Below are 21,686 nucleotides of genomic sequence, written 5' to 3'. Positions count from 1 at the left end.
AAAGATGCCCACTCTCTTGCCCAAAAGGATATGAAGTAACGAGTCATTGTCCTGCCCAAAAAGCCAGTGCGAGTCTAGAATGTCCATTGCATCTATTAGTTTTTCAAACATAGTATTACGTTCGTCGTTTAGGGCTTGGCAGTATAGTAACATATGCTTGGCTCTGTCTGTAGTTAATCTTTTGCAGAGTTTACATTTATATTCATTCTCTGTTGAAATTGAAAACATAGTTAAATAGGCAATGCTAGCGAAAGTCCAAGTTTTATTAGGAAAACATTTACCAAGCTTCCAGACAGCGAGTGGTTGAAGACTAGTATGGACACTTGCATAATGTAAAAGTTCAGGTCTCATTTCAAGTTTAGATCTCCACAATGATTCTTCATAGCAGTGAACTGACGTTTCAATATTCCTCCTCCAGACAGGTTTCGGGACAGAATATAGGGTGTTTACGTATAGGTGGAAAAAACCGCCAAGCTGGTATTTCAAAAGAACACGATATATATTTTTAACAAAACCTACGCTCTCGTTCTCGTGCATCAGGAAGTCAAGAATTCTTCTGTTGAATATAATTTTCCATGCTAGTGAACCATTAGCTCTGCAGATTTTATTGAAAAAAACTAATTTGATTTTATGTACATATCCCTCTACTGACCACAGTCCAAGACTGCTAATTGTTGTTTCTATAGAAGAGCGCTGATCAAGCCCTATAATTCTTCTTGCAGCTTTTCTTTGACATACTTCTAGATCATATACCTGTGACTGGCTCAAGTTGGACCATAATTCGCATCCATATGTCATTGCAGGTAGTACTATTTTTGACCATATTTTAGAACTATTAATTGGATTCATTCCATCCTTTCCAATGCCAGTCCCAACAAGGGAATAAAATACTGATCTTCCTTTATCACAAGCATTTTTCACTGCAGCAGTATTAGAAAGATCTGTAGAGAGAGTAACCCCAGCATAGGTTCTAGAAGAGACTATTGGAATCCTTTTATCTCCGAGCATGAACTTATATTCTTGCCTGATGTTTTTCTTCGAAAATATGACAATATTGCTTTTATCAGCATTATACCGGAGTCTCCACTTCGATGCATAGTCATGGAGGTTGCGAAGTAAAACACACATACCATTAAATGACGAAGATAGCAAGGATGTGTCGTCCGCTAGTAAAACACAGGGGATACTTAAGGTACCAACTTGTATTCCAGATTTTATTGACTCCAGTAAGGATATTAGGTCATTTATCATGACTAAGAATAGCCATGCTGATAGCGTTCTTCCTTGTCCTACCCCTTGATTGACTGAGTATGGTTTCGAATGATGCCCGTTGAGCAGAACAAGGGCCTTAACTTCTCGAAAAGAATTTTTAATCAATCTCCACAGTTTTCCTTTAACTCCGAGATAGAATAGCTTATAAAAGAGACCATCATGCCATACCGTATTAAAGACCTTAGCATTATTCAGGAATGCAGCATAAACGTTTGATTGACCTTCTAAATAATGGCATATTTCCTCCTTTATAATAAAGGCTGCAGTGATGCCACTGCATTCGCTTCGAAATCCCTGTTGTAAAGGATGAGGGAAATTGATCCTTTCACTAAAATGAATTAGCCTTTTCAACAATATTTTTTCAAATACTTTTTGAAAAACTGGAACGATTGAGATATCTCTATAGTTATTCATATCTAGTCTGTCTTTTTTCCCACCTTTAAAGATAGGTATAACATTTACAGTTTTGAAGTAGTCAGGATAGGTTTCCAAGGAAATTATGCTATTATACACTTTACACAAAATAGAACTAACTGAATGACAGGCAAACATTAAATGCTCTGCATATATTTTATCATGTCCACATGATTTATTATTCTTCAGCTCTCGTACAGCCTCTTCAATGTCTTTCTGTAGTATGGTTTCACACATATCCTTATCTGCTCCGTCATCAATATTTGAATCCACAATAGTCTTCATTTTGTTTCTAATATCCGTTGCAAACGTATCGTTAAAATGAATATCTGGCATTTCAGTACCTAAAATTTTAAAATGCTGGCGCCACGCGTCACGAATCAAATCAGGGTCCCGTATTATTTCTCCTTCCACTTTTAGTTCAGAAATATCTTGTCTCTGACCCTTCTTATGAAGTCTTACTATTCTGCAGAATTTCCCTACATCCAGTTCTGCAGCTTTTTCCAGCTCATTGAATTGTTCCTGTTCGTATTGGTCTTTTGCCTTGTTTAATTGGTTTCTGAATTTTCTTTTCGCATTTTTATATTCTGCATAAGTTTTAAATTGTGTACCAAGTGGCCGTTCTTCTTTTATCCATAATGCTCGTTTTCCTCTCATCTCTTTATGTAGTTCAGCCACATTAATAAATTTCCAGTAAGGTTTTAAGTGTGGCAGGAAGGTTTTCTTTGGAAGAATGTTGTCAGCTGTATTGCGTAAAACAGTCGCAACAGTAACTAGGGCGTTTTGTACATCTGAAATGTTGTGTAAAAATAGCTCCACTGAGTTTAAGTGCTGTTCTGAAGAAGCTTTGCGCCAGCTGATTGTAACTGGATATCTGGAAAATGTTGATTCTAGGAGTTCGTCTGGAACTAACAACTCTGCTCGTGAAGGTAAATGATCAGATAGATTGAGATGATGGTCATCTTCAATACTGGCACTACGGACTAAATCTATTTTGGAGGAGGGAATCAAAATGGAGTCAATCAAGGACGAGTGTTTGCCGTCTGATGAGCAATATGTATAACCTGGTATTCCAGAAGGGAAAATGTCACATGTTGACATTAGATGCCTATTTTTAAGAAATGATTGAAGGATGTAACCTTTACCATTTGTACTTTTTGAAATCACTTTTTTTGTGAAGCTCCGCATTGAAGTCACCGCAGATAATCACTAAACCTTTTTGACTATATTCATCATAAAGGCATTCCACAGCTTCCATTATTTCTTTATAATCATCTAATGAGACGTTTGTGGAAGGAAACCACACACAGAATAAAAACAGTTTGATAGCGCGCAGGCTAATTTCAACCGCAATAACTCTGTCGTTCCCGATATTATTCATAGGACGAACCGGTAATGATTTCCGAAGGAAAATTGCAGTTCCTCCAAATCCAGAAGGACGCTTTCTTTCCCATGGACATGTATCAATTCTGGTATCCGGTCTCGAAAAAGCAGTAAATGTCCTATCAATGCTTTGAAAAAATTGCAGTTGCTCTGGATATAGCCAATGCTCTTGTATGCATACAATATCTACCGTAGGAAGTAACGAACATACATACATACATACATGCATGCATACATACATACATACATACATACATACATACATACATACATACATACATACATACATGCATACATACATAGATATATAGATACATACATGCAAACATACATAAATACATGCATAATTACATACATATATACATACATATGTACATATATACATACATACATATATACATACATGCATACATGCATACATACATACATGCATCCATACATGCATACATACATAGATACATGTATACATGCATGCATGCATATATGTATGTATGTATGTATGTATGTATGCATGTATGCATGTATGTATACATGTATCTATGTATGTATGCATGTATGTATGCATGCATGTATGCATGTATGTATGTATATATCTATGTATGTATGTATATATGTACATACGTATATATATATATATATATATATATATATATATATATATATATATATATATATATATATATATATATGTAATTATGCATGTATGTATGTATGTTTGCATGTATGTATCTATGTATGTATGTATGCATGTATGTATGTATGTGTGTGTGTGTGTATGTATGTATGTATCTATGTATGTATGCATGTATGAATGTATGTATGTATGTAGGCAGGTATGTATCTATATATGTATGTATGTATGTATGTATGTATGTATGTATCTATGTATGTATGTATGTATGTATGTATGTATGTATCAATGTATGTATGTATGTATATATGCCTGTATGTATGTATGTATGTGTATATGCATGTATCAATGTATGCATGTATGTATGTATGTATGTATGTATGTATATATATATATATATATATATATATATATATATATATATATATATATATATATATATATATATATATATATATATGTATGTATATATGCATGCATGTATGTGTGTATGTATGTATGCATGTATGTATGTGTGTATGTATGTATGTAAGTATGTATGTATGTATGTATGTATGTAATGTATGTATGTATGCATGTATGTATGTGTGTATGCATGTATGTATATATGTATGTATGTATGTGTATGTATGTATGTATGCATGCATGCATGCAAATGAATATATGTACTGGTTAGCAGCCAAAGTAGTTTCGATCAATACTTTGGCAATTAGTTTGACTTTATCTGCCTGTAAATCATCGCTTTTTCTTATTTGTGGTCGTTATTTTCTGTGCTTTTACATTTATGCCAGAACTGTTTCAAAATCAACCGCATTGATTATTTTATAAATGATTGCACCATATAATGATTACTGATCGTTTTGAGACTGCTCTGTTTGGCAGCAAATAATTTAGAATATACGCGTATTCGGGAACGCTATCGCCTATAAATTAATTTGTTCGCACCAACAGAGAAACTCAAGTGCATGTCCTGACACATTGTGTCCATGTTCTTTAAGACATCTCTTTAGCTCTTTCACAGTGTACCTGTTTATATCCTACAAGTAAGTTTCTCTTGCTCTACATCTGCCATCTTATTGATTGAACTATCCGGAAGTGAGTAACACACAGACGCCCTCTGGTGTTTTCAAGGGGCGATTCTAACCGTGAAACCCCCTTTAGATATAGCTCCAAAAATAATACTGACTGGAACACCTACACTGGTTGATGTGGTCGTGATTTCTGTCACACGAAGACCGACAGTTGCTTTCGCAGAAAGACCGCAAATAGCATCTACGACCACAAACGTGCGTTTGTATTTTACGATCAGCACGGTTCTCTTTGCAATTTCTCATGAGGCCAGAGCGGTATCAGGATTGGGTAGCACAACACCCATTAGCATTGAACAGTGAAGTCACAGTCACGACTGGATTAAAACCAGCTAATGCGATTCGACAAAAGATGATCACTGTTACTCAGAAAATGATTTTACTGCCAGCACCTTTACAAACATTCGCAGAAAGGTTTGTTCGGTATTTGTATGCACATTGAGAGCTAGAAGGTGGACAACAACGTCGTGCAACTAATTCATTATGGTTAATGTATGTATTTACCATTTTGGAATGGATTGATTCTCCTATACAATTAGCATGTTATCGATTGGGACATTCGTCACCTGGTGGACTAAAAATGCACGTCGTTGCAGCATATACGGAATTGTCACTAGGATTCGTGTTAGCACGTTGACACATTAAAAAGTACCAGCCGTAAGTTGGGTAACGATAGTGCGAGGACTAAACGCGTATGTGTAATTCCATCGCCGAGTATCCATCGCATGGTGTCACGCTGAGATAAACTCACTTTGGTGTATCGGTATAAATCCATGCAATGTTTCTTGGATCGAATCATATTTGCCGTGTGTGTATTCAAGAATGTTCCGAGGACATTCCAGGTATATTTCGTGCTTGAGATCGTTCTTTAAAATTACCCGTAGAACATCTGTGGCCTTTTTAATGTTTTTACTAGAGCTCCGTTGTCCAACCGCAATCGAGTACATTTTGGCTCACATTACCACACACTTCGATTAGTTTGCCCGATCATTGGCACGGCATTGTTTATGAATTTGAAAAAGCCCTTCTCGAATTCATTGATGGTCTTTGTGCGTAGATCTGCATTCATCTGAATGTCTGGAGCATGCAAGCACTCGATGAATCTTGGTTACACGCATACCAGTTGGCAAATACAGCTGAAGATTTCTCACGTGCAGTACATAATTGTGTTTGGTCCTAAGATTTGGTACCAGTTTTGTGCATTCATTATATGTGCGTCTGGAGTAATCGACGATCGAGCACTGATAATGGGACAACCACGTACCGGGCACCGACAGCTCCTCTGGGGCCAGCGGATAATCGTCGTGTGACTCGTGTAAATATCCAGGATACTCCAGATCAGCTTCAATGAAGTATCGATGATCACCGTGGATGTAGTGATCTTGTATGTGGGTTTGTAAATCAATGTGCGCAAGATCTATCCACTGAAATCCACCAACCGGAATCGGATGCATCATGGCAGAGTCGTAAAGGTTGTTATGACCTAAATACATTATTTAACTGCTTGTGTCAGCAGTGTCATATTCGTTCACGGTTGGGTTGTTGGCATGAGCGTATATGTGACTCGACATTAATATCCCGCCATGAAATGATCGTTCGATAAACAAATGCTGGTCAATATCAGTGAGCAATTCCAGCTCGATTTTGGTTTTGGACATCAGTACATCCCAACCCATACCCGGTGACGAAAAATAATGTATAGGATTGAACATGTAAACGTGCATGACATTATCCTGCAATTTCTCAAACCCATCATCGAGCAACAACACATCAGTGAATAAATACAGATTGTGATAGTCACCAAGGTTCTCGACTCGAATGTTGACTAAAACTTTCTTTGCATGGTCGTACTATTCTTTGGAAATACAATCAAGTGACAACGATGAATAAAACACTTCGATCAGTGGCAACTAAGTTTCTGCAAATTTGTCCCGGTAGTTCATGTACTCAAATGGATACACACCTTTTCTTGTCAGTATGTCTGCATTATTTGCATTGTATTGTGTGGATGGAAGGATTGTGCCTTGAGTGAACGTTCTATCACAAATCCTGCAGCATGTGCCTCTGGAAAACTCAAGATTGTTAACACCAGTCATAATTGTGTCTGCTGGTTAAAATAAAATTTTGCCGTTACTTCTATCGATCTGAGAAACAACTGTGTTTGGAGCTTTAACGCTCTGAATACTGGCACTCTGGTCATGATAAAGGACTGGCGGCTCTGTTTTGCCATCATATCACCCACAAGGAATTTGTTCAGCGGTTTGCACAGTTCGATCAATATCAGGCCAGTTTGTGTCTTTTCTACAGAGCTTTCCACTGTAAAATTCAGGCATTTAAAATCCGCGTCGATGATACACGGGAATTTCATCTTAACGTCGTTCTGCAGTAAATTGACGGCGTTTTTACCAGGCTCTGGCATACTTGTGAGCTATGGTTTTCAACCGCAGTAAAAATTATAAATAGTGAGCAGTTCTTTAGCCTTAAAACATGTATGCAACGTCTGTATGGGTATCTTTTATCTTGATACTGTGTCCGTTAAGGTGGCGCTCTACAGTTTCGTATTTTGCATAGGGTTAGGATTTTAAAGAAAAAGAATTTCCCCGGCTTTCCTCACTGGTTATACTGGCTATTTAAAAAAGACCTTGTATATCTTAGGTATAATGCAAAGAACCTTTAATTCCCTTTATTTTGGTGTATGACTGATGGGTGTACTATGGGTTATAGAGTATACAGCTTGGCCTTACTTCAGATGTGCACCTTTCAAAAAAGTGCTAGCTCTACTTGGTCATTTTCACTTCCTGAACTTCAGAGGTAAATTGTATAAAAAAGAGCCGATAACTTTTTTTACATTTTATATATTTGGTAATTCATTCATTGCACTTTCAGAAGCTGGTATTGTCTAGTCTGGCAAAATTCATTTTCCCTATTTTAATAGCTGCTATGTATAGTGTACTTTAGACTAATTCAGGCTGATTTTTTTAACACAAGGGAGCAGTCATTTTAGTTAGCAGTGTGCTTAAATCATGTAAAATGTCCAAAAGTACAATATCCAAAAGAAATATCATCCGCATTACATTAATGTAGCATAGAGGTATGCCAACATTCTCTCCATTGTGCATGTTTTAAATGCGAACTACTTCACCTTACATACGTCACTCTCTCAAAAATACATATTATCTGGTGAGCGCCCCCTAAAAAGCCAAGCAAGATTCATGCACAGGAAATTCGATAACACCAAAGTTGACTTCCACCCTTGCGTTGTTGATATATTTGGGGCAAGTCTGGGTTATCACTGACCGGATATACCGACAATAAAATTGCCCATTCGAAACACTGTTTTCAAAATTTGTCACATTTATAACTGACTTTGGTGGTACCCAGTTTGATTTGTCACATTTATAACTGACTTTGGTGGTACAAAATTTGATGTTCTTATGCAACTGGATCCACGAAATAGTTGATACGGTGAGAGATGGACCTCAACCTGGGAACATCTTTCGATAGTCCATCTCGATCATGCATTGGTGTATTTTTCCAGCGTTTCAAGAATTTTATTAATGCCTTTACCAATTCAGGATTACGCAGGCACCACAAAGAATCTACGGTGTAATAGTTTTAAATCCATCATTGTCATGACTAAGCGGCATAACCAAATGAGTGATATGGAAACTGTCTGCATTAACCTCGGCGTGGCCAAAGTTATGTAACACTGCTACTATTCCAGGGATCATATTTGTCAATAGTTGTCAAGCGTCTTTGCCTGGCGTGTATGTAGATTGGATATTTGCCATGTGATTTTCGTCAGTACATTTTTGAAATTTGAATTCTTGTACTTGTGATTGTTTGTGCTTTTGCACGAACATAATCAGCAGCTTCATTAGTGATAACAGGTGCAAGAGCACGACGACGGTTTCGTTCATATTCATCTGCTACCTCAAGAAAAGAATGTCATCTTTTCTTGCACCTCTGCGTATTCAAATATTTCGCTCACGTGAAAACTGTTTAAGATGCTGTACCGTTGTTTTATTTGTAATTTGTTGCTGGTGTTGTTGTTGCTGCTGCAGTGGCAAATGGATATGGATCTCAATAATTCAAGTATGTCTGCTTTTCTCATACGACATAGTACATATAGTCCATGCTGCCATTCGAGCTGTTTTAGTTGCGACAGAATAGGCATATTTATTTTAAGGTAAAGATAGAGTGTCTTTCTAATTAAGAAATTTTATCAATGGCTTGTTTTATTTTTTTGGTAATTTATTAGGATCAGAAACTGCGATCGATTCAGTGCTAGTTATTGTTTCATTTGTTTCTGTTATATTATTGTGTGTTGTATCTGTCTGTGCTTGTGTAGCCACAGGTGTTTGTAGTTTTCATTTGTGTCTGCGCGCTTTATATTACTCACGAGCAGATCCAAAGGGCTGACAAAGTTGTTTACGTGATTTTACCAGACGTAGTATTTATGACAGGGTCATCTACCTAGGCCATGATGTAACACCTGCGTACGTGTTTTACAATATTCATAATACCATGTTCTGCCATAGAGTTCACATTGTTGCGTCCTAATGCCATAGAGATTCCTATAATTGCACTCAAACGTTTTATTTAATTGGCGAAAACAGTATCCATATCGTTGATGGGTGTAGGAGGATAACCATCTCCCATATTTTCAATCTGATTGAGCATGGATCCCACTTGTCGCTGTTTTATCTCATCCTGCGTATCAGGTGGTACACTCTTAAAGGCTAGGCGTATATCGTGCCTCACATAGTCCATTACGCGAATTCATGATATCTTGAAATTTTAAATTAGGCTTTGTCAGATACAATGGCTCGTTCTTTTTTGGTATCTACAGCAAATTGTGCAAGCCTAGATGTTAGTTCACTGGCAAACGCTGATAAGAATAAGTACGCTGTGTGAGATTTTGTTTCTACAGTCACAGAGTAGTGTCAAAGGCGGTGTTTTGGATTTTGGAAACCCTTTGGGGACACTTACATCCGGACAAGACTCTACCCTTCCCATGACTGGCTCACGTCATGTGTGTGTTTACACCGCGGACAAACTTTAAAGTGATCAACAGGCAACGATCACTTATGGGCTAACTATTTCATGCGGATAGAGGCGAGGACGGCTGGAATGGCCCCAAATGGGGATAAAAAAGGCAAAATCCTACTCCGACACTACTAACAGAGATTATATGAATCTATGTTAGCAAGTAAAGGGGATTAAATCTGTTTGAAACATACTGTATATACTAGCTTGTAAGATGAGTCAAACTGCAGACAATAAAATCATCATCTGCCGCAGCATAATTCGCCTGCCGATCAGGGTCTACGCTGTTTGTTTTATAATTACTCTTTGCAAACGGCAGAGACCAAAATCGACCGGCACATGGTGCGACGGCAGATGTATATCAGGGCAGTATTGGACTCTTATTTTAAGCGAGAATATAAGGTACAGTTCGGTATTAGGTGGACAAGTCCTGACTAATATTCAAGTATGAATAATTATGGTTTGTATTATATATTAAATTAATGCTTACAAAAATTGCTATGTCTTGAAACCTATCTTCATCTCTCTTCATCTTATAATATGCAGGATATAACATTTATAAATAACTTTTATCTTAATGAGATGAGTTATTATTTAAAAGAAACCATGACTTTAGTACTTTTAATACTTTGATTTTCTTGTTTTGCGTTAATAGCGAATACTAATAGTTAACAATACCAGGAAAATATTAAGAACATAACATACGAAATATAACAATACCAGTAAAAAACCAACCTAATTATAATTTGTCTGCTAATTGTCAATAAAGTTTACATCATAAGTCACAATGCATAAATTAATAAAGTTTACACCATAAATTACAATGCATAAACTGATAAATTAGTTTCACATTTCTATACTGATGCAAACAACGAATAATAAAAAGAATCATATTTCGCTTTGCTATTCATCAAAATATAGACTATTTTAATATAAAATGAGGATTGAATATGACGATTTAATAACGAAATAACGTCCGCACGTCATTACCGTGTCCAATCACATCTTAAATTCGTTTGTGTTGAATTTTACAAAACTTGTTTTTTTTTCTTCTTCTTTTTTCTGTTACTTTGTTTAAAATCATAAAGCCGTAACGGTATTATAAATGTTTTTTTTAATTTATTTTATAGGATAGGACAAATACAGTTTATTAGGCAATTGTGCATGATGGAAAAGGTAATGCCATCCATTTTCTAGATCTATTATATATGCAAATAAGTACCTCTAACGTTAAACTGGACATCACAGCTCAAAGCAAGGAACTAAACTGGATCCTGCGACTGAGAACATAAGGGGACTTCCCTTTCAGACAACCAAACCTCCCCAGTACAGTCTTGCAAATATTTCAATCTTGCAAACATGTATACGAATCTTAGCGACAACATTTACCCATTACTGCTTGGCTCATTATACGAAGTTTATTATTATTATTATTATTATTATTATTATTATTATGCATTGCAGTATCAACTAACAATTTTGCTATAATCTTGTTATTCTGTCAGTAATACAAAGGAACATGTAGAATACAGATTTGATACTGCTTTTGTATTAAATTTGGAATATGCACATTTGTTTCTAGCTCTCCATTTTAATGATTTCTTTGATTTTAGTTATTACTTGTTTGATTATGGGAAGTCGGTGCTGGGAATATAGTCCTCAGACCGAAATAATTAGCCAATTACATGGGGAAAACGTCATGGAGTCAGGTGTTAGTGAGTTTCCGTGATACCATGGTTTACATTTGGTGAATTCAGGTCAGAATCATGAGTGTCCCTGTTGTTCAATAGTTCCTTTTAAAATCTTGCTGTGTACATTGATTGTAAGACTCCCGGAGCAGTTTTTATGACTGGAGAGTAAATTACACAATGGAATAATCCAGAAGGGACTATTCCGTCGTCGGCAGGCGCCGTATATTGTTGACATTGTTGTAAATGTGCTGCAAAGTTACAGGCGAAATGAGGCTTAAAGCCATGAATTGACTGGTGGCATAGTAAAAATAGTTCCCTATTTCCCTGCGTAAGGTGGATAAGTGATTGGTTTTACGGAGTGAAATGCTGACGGTACGTTATGGAAAGTTAATGAAGAGAAACACGCAGATGTGCGGTTGAGAGACAATTGGAAGTTGTGAGATCTGTAGCCTTGTATTAATTAGGGTAAAATTATTTATAGAATGGACACGTTGAACTTTCAAGTTTGCAACAGTAGTTTTATTGAGGTCTTTGGAATCAGGGGAAACTTATGAAGTCTAGTGGAATCGCTCCTGAGGAACATCGTAGGCTCTGGGCAAAGCAATGCACTGGGGCCCTTTACCGGCCCTACCCACCCACAGGAATTCCACTAGACGTCACTATCTTTTAAAATTGGGAAACGTGCTTCCCACTACACTTTTAAAGCAAATTAAATTGCCAAAAGATCTTTCAATATTCATTAACAATATGGTCAGCATGATGCCTCTCGAAGAATGAGGCCCTGGGCAACTGCCCAGTGTGCCCATGCCTTAAGACGGCACGCTCGGCCATGTAACCCCTTTGATTGTTACACTTTTAATATGATTTGTTTCCCAATTATTTTATTCCTTGTGTATATTTTTTTACATGTCTTTTATCATATTATTTGTTAGGGATCTAAACAAACGTTTGGGTCCGAGCATGAAGTTTACTTTAATGCATTTTTATCTTATTGTTCAATGAGTTTGAAAAAACGAAACAGTTTACAACCTTTGGTTAGTGGAGGCACTTGTACGTTTTCAAACTTGGTGAGATCTGTATTTTAATAGAATTAATAAATAATGCACATGTATGTTTTTAGGAAACAGTGCTGTTTGCGTAATTTAGAAACTCCTGTTTTACATAATCCCCATATTTTTATATGAAAAGGACAAGGAAATTTCCAGTCTTGAACATTGATCATCTCTATTAAACCTTGAACGTATCTTAGAACGTAAACGAAAATTCAAAGAAAATATATTTTTATTTGGTTTCGGAGGTTTTCTTACTGATACTTTAGAAAATCTTTCTATTAAGGTTAAGGGCCCCGAGTGGCCGAGTGGTCTAGAGCGCTCTCCGTTACTGATCATTGCCATCTCACCTCTGTCTGCGTGGGTTCGAGTCTCGGATTCAGCCAATGTGGGTATGTGAGAAAGCTTCTCGTGGGTCGGTGGTTCTTTCCCGGCTTTTCCCGGGTTCTTCCTCCACCATTAATACTGGCCGCCATGTATAGCCTATCGTGTGCTGAAAAATGGCGTTAAACCCTAGAACAACAACAACAACAACAACAACTATTAAGGTTAATTTATTGGATTTATTGCACGCAGTGGTTTTTAACATATACCAGCCCCTGCGATATAAATAATCCACAAACAAGTAAGCACTCATATCAAAATCTACTGATTGGTAGGCGTCATGATGTCAGAATATACGTTTGAGTTAAATGTAAGGTAGATCATGAAACTATTTTACTACATAACGATCATGCTAACAATGAAATATTTTGATATTCTGACTTTCCTTTGTTTAGTAACGACAAAATCAATAATTACGAATAAAGAGTATGACATTTAGTCGCTGAGAATAATATTGTGTAAATTCCTAAATATTAGCAGAAAGGTAGTATCCTTAGCGACATTGTTAACAAAGATGTAGGCATTTTTTTCTTGTGGGTTGGAAAATGTGGATATATGACCTGTTGCATTTAAATTATTTGTACAACCATTGATGATATTTCCTCTGCATAAACTTCCAAGTGGAGAAGACAACGTTAAAACCATACATCTTAACGCAAAAGATGAGCCACATTTAAGTATTCCGTGTCGCCTTGTTGCTGATAAAATGACATGATATAACTTCAACTATTATTGTCACCAACACTAAAGTAATTCATTTTTATGTAGTGTTGAAACATTGCAACACAAACACACTTAGGTAGAGTAATTACCACCCTTTAGCAATATAAAACTCATGGCATTTATAAGTGGTTTTCACGTTTGAGGTAAATAAGCATAAATTGTAATTACCTGCCACAGTGTGAATGCAAAATCCTATTGCAAGGACAAATAGACAAATGCCGCATTTCTTGACAGTCATTGTCTGAAAAAGATAATTGAAAGGGCACTTTCGGTGTTTATGGTAAGTATAATATGCTTATAAAAGTTCAAGCATAATTGAACACTCAAAATAATATTTTGTATCGCAAGTACACAGCACTCTTTATATGGTCCCGTGGGTCGGTGGTATTTCCAAGGATTTTGCCGTGGTTTTTCTCCACCAGTTAGAATTGCCGCAATGTGTAGCCTATCTTAAGGTGAAAAAAATTGTTAAACCAAATGGCAACATAACCAGTTTCGGTCTGCACTACTGTTATGTATCAAAAGTAACGTGATATGCTCAAATTTATTCAGCGCCGAGTATGTAAATAAAACATTATTTCACGCATTCTAGTATCACTGCAGTATTGTTCTTATTACTTGCGTACAAATGTTTGGATGAGCTATGACTTCTGCCGGATTTTGTCAACCGAAATTGTGTTTAAAAATATTGTTGTCCAAAGTGCCGATGAATACGATCAGTATTCTGTAAATATATTTGCTGCGCCAGGATTCTACTGAAATAAATTGTAAATTTGATACAAGACCGTTATAAGAAATTAATATTTATCTCGTTAATGATTTACATAATAACAACTAACAGGGTGAAACATTTGTGCCAGTATATTGACCATCTTTCTTTAGTGCATCATCAACAATGTCCAAACGATACTTTCAATTGCACTGCAGGACGATTATACATTAATGAGTGACCGCATCCGCGTATATCTGTTTACGTGTCAGTGTGTTTACAAAGAACGGCTATAACTATTCCTCAATTTGAATATGAAAATATTCCGTTGAGTGTGTACCCACTAACAAGAAAATGAACTGAAATTAAATGATTTGAGCAAACGAAAAAGAAGTACGTAAGATCTTCGCATGACTGATAAATACTTAAAACCAGTGCAACAAAAATATACGCACAACTTAACTATTGCCAATGATTGCTAGGGTGTAAGTTTTGCAACATGAAAGCAAAGTACGAGAAAGGTCCAAATAGCAATTATATACACGTACGTGTCGGTGCACTGGTGTAATTTTGAAAACTATTACAAGTCAGCTTTGAACCGTTGCCGTCATTTATTTTTAGTACTATTACAGCCTACATCGGTAACATCGTCAAAAGTATATCGTCACACCAATTTACAGACAAGAAATATTGCAGAACAGTTTTGCGATCTGTTGACTCCACTTAAATATCATCTGTCAGCCAAGAACTTGTACAATAACCACAGGGCAACCATCGGGAGCGTGATTATGCATAGATCTGCTTCGTTGGCGGATAACATGGCATAGTCAGTGTTTTGGCGGGTCAGCTTGACGCCAAAGACGAACTTACGCATGTTCTGGCAAAAATCATATATGCCAGTCAGCGGGAAGACGCAGAAAATGTTGCAATGCGCGTCCTTCTACCCATTCCGTTGCGCGAAACCCAGGTTTTTGTTCACGTCGACGGAGCCAAACACTCGGAGGATGGTGGGTTCGCTTCGGCTGCCGATTTTGACATTAATAGTATATTATACAGCGAATCGTCGGCACAAACATTATAGTCAAATCCAACGTGATTGAGGCAGGAGTCTACTTGGTAAGTGTCAGTGAGGTAACGGGTGCTATCAAACAGGTGCGTAGTCGCTATCGTCAGCCACTTTTGAGATCAAATCTACAACCTCAAGGTATTAGTCGACTGGAGGAATTTAGAGGTAGGTATCAAGGATCCGTTGGTGTAACCAGCTCTTTTAGAGTCGCGGGCCTCATGCAAGTAGTATTGCAGGTAAAGAATGCTACGATCGCGCAGCATAGGCGCCCCCATGTCGAGGGCAGAGCCTTGCACGTCCTGAAAAGAGGTCATCGTGTATGCTGACACCGGGTCAACTCTGGGACCATGGCTAAATTAGCAAAACGAATGTACTGCCGATTCGTCCGCCATGTGTACGGCCGTTTGTGGATCACCTAATCGACCACATCTGCACGTTGACTGCATGCCTTTAGTCGCTGGTAACTTCAGCCGAATTATGCGCCAGGCATAGTCACAGTTACACTTTCCACTACCTTTCCACCACCCTTGGCGACGAGAGCTGGAAGACCGCCCTTGACATGTGCTGTCACGTCTAGTATCCAAAATATGGGACATTTCTTTCGCCTTTCCAAAAGCATCCTCAGACTTGAGTGCACGATGTCCACTCGTTAGGCCGCTTAAGCGGCCGCTATGGCCACGGAAGGGTCGTGATCTGCCTCTGGTTTGAAAAGAACACGATCCTGTTTTTGGTCATGAGGCCGCTAAATACAGACGTTGGGCCAGTTATAGCATCCCAGCCTCAAAATCGATGACCATATCGGAATGTATATCTGCTGAAATTTTTGGGGTTTGTCTATAACTATAGTGTGGGGGCCCTCCTCTCTTCCGTTGACTGTGGCTCTGGCTGCAGAATTGGTCACTGCGGTGGAAGTTCTAGCTGCGGTTTTGGCTACTGTGGTTGTTGCAACAGTGCTGGCAGTGGAGTAACTTCCAGCATTGGATGCGGTACTGCCTACGCCGTTTTGGGTCGCGTCCTGGCCTTGGTTTTGCATGCCGACTCAGCTGCTACCTCCGCCGGTCATGCTACGCGCCCGATAAATTCCCTTTAGCAGGCGCACCCAGCTTTTTCCTTACACTGATGACATCTTTCAGATCAAGCTTACAGTCGGGACATACAGCCCATTTTGCACCCGTCAGCTCGAGATAGGCATACTTTGGCCATCAGTCATTGTGCCTTATATTCGCCATTTTCTATCTTCCTCGTGCAACAAAAAAGTTTTTAAGTTGGGTGGAACATTGGCCACGGGCCATTCCCAACCCCTTGTCCACGATATATTGTCGAACCTTTTCGGTGAACTTTTATTAGGAAGTTTTCATTTGAGACCTGTATGTGTGTCACGGCTTTTCTGTGTAGCCACAGTGTCTTCTCCTCACTCTTCGAATGACCGCTTCCTTGACCTCCTTACGGATTTCTTCTGCGGACTTTGCGGGCCATTAATGGGCAATATGACAGGTGCAAACGTATGTCGACCTCTTGCAACGATCTTTTCGCGTAAAGCACTGAGCTCGACCATGTGCCCCTGTAGAAGGCTTTATTACAATCAGGAAGTATATAAGAAAAATAACTTGAATAAATATAGTGTGATGATATTAGATACAACATGATTTACAATATTTGGAAAACACAATCTAAAATCTTGCAAATATTTGTTAAGAGTCGTACGTTACTTGTATTCATTAATTTATTATATTTATCCTGAAAGTGTAAAAAATATGGGTTAAATGTTTGTCTTTCTTCGTGTAAATAAGAACACGACAGACGATAATGATATTCATCCTTATTTATTGAGACTCACACAGTGTACAATATCTTTCGTTATAATAAACATTAGTCCACCTACCGGTTTCAGCGGGAAACCTATGATTAGCAATTCTAAACTGTATTAAATTTTTAGATACACTTTTTGGGGTAATAAGAAAATGATCCCTTTGAAATCCAAACTCGTTTAAATAACCTGTAATTTAGACCCTTAGATGACGTATTGATGTTAGCTGTCCAAGTTTATATGTATTGATCTATTATTATTCGTTGTTCTACCGAATTTGTTAGCTGATAGGAAACTTTGATTTCTCCTAAGGTAACTTAACCCAACATTATCTAATATAGATTTTACTTCAAGCAACCACGTATTGTCATAGGAATTATCACCCCAATGTGTTTGTATAAGAGAGAATACAAACGATAATAACCATTGACCAATTTAGCGCACTAGTTTATCATGCGACTTTTAATGTTGTTAATTAAGGGAAACGATCATGTTCGCCGTATTCCATATATAGAGGGGTACATTTTTTTTTATCAATATAATGCTGAGTGAAGAAAGATCAGTTTTTCGACTACATCATATTTCACAAATCCCCAAATTTCACAAGCATATGCTAAGTCGCTACAATGGTGATATCGAATAGTTTCAGTAGACAATCAATAGTCAAATCTATATTGTGTATTAGCTTTTTAAGTATATGCATACCTTTATTAGCTATGGACACTTGGCTATTCAGGTCGATGGGGAACTTTGCATTTTTGTGAAATGTAAGACCTAATTACCTCTACAACATCAATATCCATATTGCCTGTCTTAAATTTATATGTAGGCCATTTAAAAAATTTATAAAAAAAAACCAAACGATATTTTTGTTTTCTCTCTGTTGATTGCAAGTTTCCAGTAATCGCAATATCTACTAAACATATCAAGAGTATGTTGCGTGTCAGAAGATTATCTGCGACAAGTACAGTGTCATCTGCGTATTAAAGGAACATAGCATTTAACATATTTACAAGGTCACATGTTTGGAAGGTACAGCGCATCCTCTACACCCATTTGGGAATGAGGAAATTCTCTGATAGACCAGCCGAAAACTTCACCAGGCCGGTGGTGGTCAGGTCCACGGTGGCGATGCTGTGTGGCTCTGAAGTCGTCTCTTTGAAAGACGACTGTGATGTTCGCTTTGTCGCTGATCACCTTGGGGATGCAGACGTTACGCTGGACTTGGATCAACTCGTTTTTGTGCCTACTGCGGCTTTCAAGGCTCGTGTGATTCTTTTGTCCTTCCAGAATAACCTCGTCGTTAACAATGTTGTTGTTGTCACGCTCAATGTCGTCTAGCCCTGGTACTTCGTCAAGGCTAGAAAAGAACGTTATCGGGTCTTCTATTACGTACACCTCGTCTTTTATAGGCTGACCGTGATCTTTCTGCTGACGGTTGCGTCGCTAATCTGCAATATAACGTCGTAGCACTCCTGGTCGTCCGTTTCGGGAAAAACCGCATACAGCCGATCACACTTCATCCAGCGCGTCAGGAGGTTTAGCAACAGCTGGGTCTTGCTGCTGCCAGAGTGACCGAGAAGCGCGGTGAGAATTCAGACGAGCGGTAGAGAACAATTTCTTTAAAACAAATATCCCGTGAAGAGGAAAAATCAAAGTCATCCTTGCCTATTGAACGCCTGGGATATTTTGCTAACTTTTTTCATATGTCTGGCATGTGGCGGAAGACTGATACAGTTGGCGACTGAAAATGATGGTGTTTATAGCTAACAGTACGTTCGCTTCTGATAGCTTGCGTCGTGTCCGATGAGAGAGAGATCATAATTGTACAGACTGCCAAAGTAGAAAAGCACTGCCGTGATATCACGGCCAGCCTAGGAAGGTTCACAGACTGCTTCTCGGAGAAAAGCTTCTACCGTGGTAGGTACAACTACTGTGGGCCCAGGATCAGTGAGTAAAAGTGACGGTCCAAAATGTAAAGAGCTCTGAAGGTCTAGTATAAAACGTTGCTGCTCTGCAGCTTAGGATATGTGATACAAGGCGAAGTCAAAACCTCTGGGGATTTGGGGTTAAACATGGCCTTCAACCATCTATACTGTAAAACGTGATGTAAGGTGAAGTCAAACCTCTGGGGATTTGGGGTCAAACATGGCTTTCAACCATCATGCTGTAAAACGTAATGCAAGGTGAAGTCAGCCCCCCCCCACCCTTTACATCTGCTATTGTTTTACGACATCACGCTTGCAAACCATTATTTGTAAAGAATAGTTTTAAAGTTACGAAGGAATTGAAAATGAACGTTACACAAGTTTTGAAAGACTGTTATGATGTAATACTTAATTGAAAAACAATAGAAGTTTAGTTTGATACAGCAACAAGTCAATTTATATATGTTCTAAATCGTTTTATCCAAGTGGACACTTTACCTTCGCCAAAAATATAAAATAAAGATGCCTTTTACATGTATCTCTGTAACATTTGACTAATAACTGAAAACGTAAATAGGTATTTGGAATTTACTGAGACGTCGAAACAGAAAGTGATGTATTGTGTAGCGACAATTAATTATCTTAAGTTTCCCTAGAAGTGAATAAAAGTCCAGTGTTATACGTGGGCGTTCTATCCTATACGTTATGAATAAAAGTCTAGTGTTATAATTGGGCGTTCTATCCTATACGTTATGAATAAACGTCCAGTGTTGTACGTGGGCGTTCTATACTATGCGTTATGAATAATAATCCAGTGTTGTATGTTGGCGTTCTATACTATACGTTATGAATAAACGTCCGATTCAAAAATATACACGTATGTTCATCCTTGTTGAATCCCAAACGGTCAGTGCTTTTATGTACATTAAAAAACCACGTTTGCTATCTTAGTCGAATAATTTTACAATTACAATCATGAAGATATAACGCTGACAGTTCTTAGCTTAAATCCATAGATGGAAACATTGACTTGAACGAGGGATGTCCCTTTTGCGATTATGTACATGTAACATATATGCATAAACAATATTTACTTGATCCATTTTTAAAAACGTTTTTGCTTATGATTCTTGTATATTATTATATGTTTAAATATAATGAGACCATTTATGCATTTCACCCATATTAGAAAATGGTCTTTAATATTCAATACGTTATGTACCAATACATGCCGATGCAAGGGATACGGCAACACAGCTTCAGTACATTTAGATATAGGGTTACAATCAGCACGGAATGTTTCAGCTTTTTTTGATGACAGTGCGTCATTCATATATGACATTTCTAGAAAGATTTGTGAAGCTATCACTGGTCATTATAACCTTATAACCGACTTGAATGGTTTATCTGGTCTTATATAGTGTAACCCTACACAGAATTATGTGACGAGCTAAGTTATTGTTGGAGATATATTAATCACACACACACACACACACACACACACACACACAGAGTACGGAAATCCTTGGGTTCTCACAAAGCGTATTAGAAGATATTCGGTTCACACAAAGTATTGAGACCAATATTATTCCAAACTTTGCTGTATTTTACAATGTTGAACACGATGACTTAAAAATGTTTGTACCAGCACTTGTCTTTAGTACTTGCGACCATTATTGATAACTATGCATTGTAGAAAGCAATTATCGTCATATATATTTTTTTCTATTAAAAAAATTGATAGATTTATACCTCTCAATGCGGTTGTATTCCAGGACGAGTATCACTTAAAATCTCCTTTGGAATATGCCGCTGTTTCCTACCTGCGAAAAATGGAACTAATGTACTGTGAATGAATAAGCAGAAATATGGGTCATCTTTCGCCTACCTGACTAATTGAGTGGAATTCCCCATACCTATCTTTGGTTTAATTATTGTCATTAATGTAAATTTGATAGCGCCTGGTAGCGATAAATACACTGGAAGACACAAAAAGAGATTAAATAGGTTTTCTTTTCATTCGCACGAGGAATGATTATACATACATGAATTGTACTAAAAATATTATAGCCGTATTTGAACAACTTAAAAAGAAAACATACAAAGCAGTTATAGACAATTAGTGTGTCTAGGTGTAGAATGAAAAGAAAGAAGCTGAGAGAGAGAGAGAGAGAGAGAGAGAGAGAGAGAGAGAGAGAGAGAGAGAGAGAGAGAGAAACGGAAATAAATATTGTTGTATGTATAAGGAAACATTACAATGTGCATGGAGATTACAGGCATATAAAAATGATAGCGTATAAGAGCATACAGGTTCACAAGCCTTACCACCAAATATCAAAGTAACTGCTAAAAAATATATACACAGCCAAACACATCCATGCACATGCAAACACTCACATATAGCTGAGTTTTGTCTTTACTTCAAAATGCAATATTTATTACTATCAATTTCAAAAATAGTCGGTGGGAGTCCACTTTTTAAAAAACAAATT

The 21,686-nt window shown here is 37.5% G+C and overlaps 1 protein-coding gene across 1 annotated transcript in view; it reads right to left on the bottom strand.

Annotated features, from left to right (window-relative positions):
• The window catches only part of LOC149806515 (uncharacterized), a 25,867-nt gene extending 4,815 nt beyond the window's left edge, over window positions 1-21,052 (bottom strand). The window contains exons 1-2 of the mRNA XM_089975021.1: window positions 20,947-21,052; window positions 13,853-13,925 (exon numbers count right to left, since the gene is read on the bottom strand). Coding sequence (XP_089831147.1) covers window positions 13,853-13,922 — 70 coding nt within the window. The 5' untranslated portion in view covers window positions 13,923-13,925; window positions 20,947-21,052. The remainder of the gene's footprint in view (window positions 1-13,852; window positions 13,926-20,946) is intronic.
• Between the last annotated feature and the right edge of the window lie 634 nt (window positions 21,053-21,686).

The sequence above is a fragment of the Sinohyriopsis cumingii genome, chromosome 1 (assembly GCF_028554795.1).
Source record: "Sinohyriopsis cumingii isolate HCF-2022 chromosome 1, ASM2855479v2, whole genome shotgun sequence".
In the NCBI taxonomy this organism is placed as follows: Eukaryota; Metazoa; Mollusca; class Bivalvia; order Unionida; family Unionidae; genus Sinohyriopsis; species Sinohyriopsis cumingii.
The sequence above is the reverse complement of the archived record's forward strand: the minus strand, read 5'-3'. Positions and strand labels throughout refer to the sequence as shown.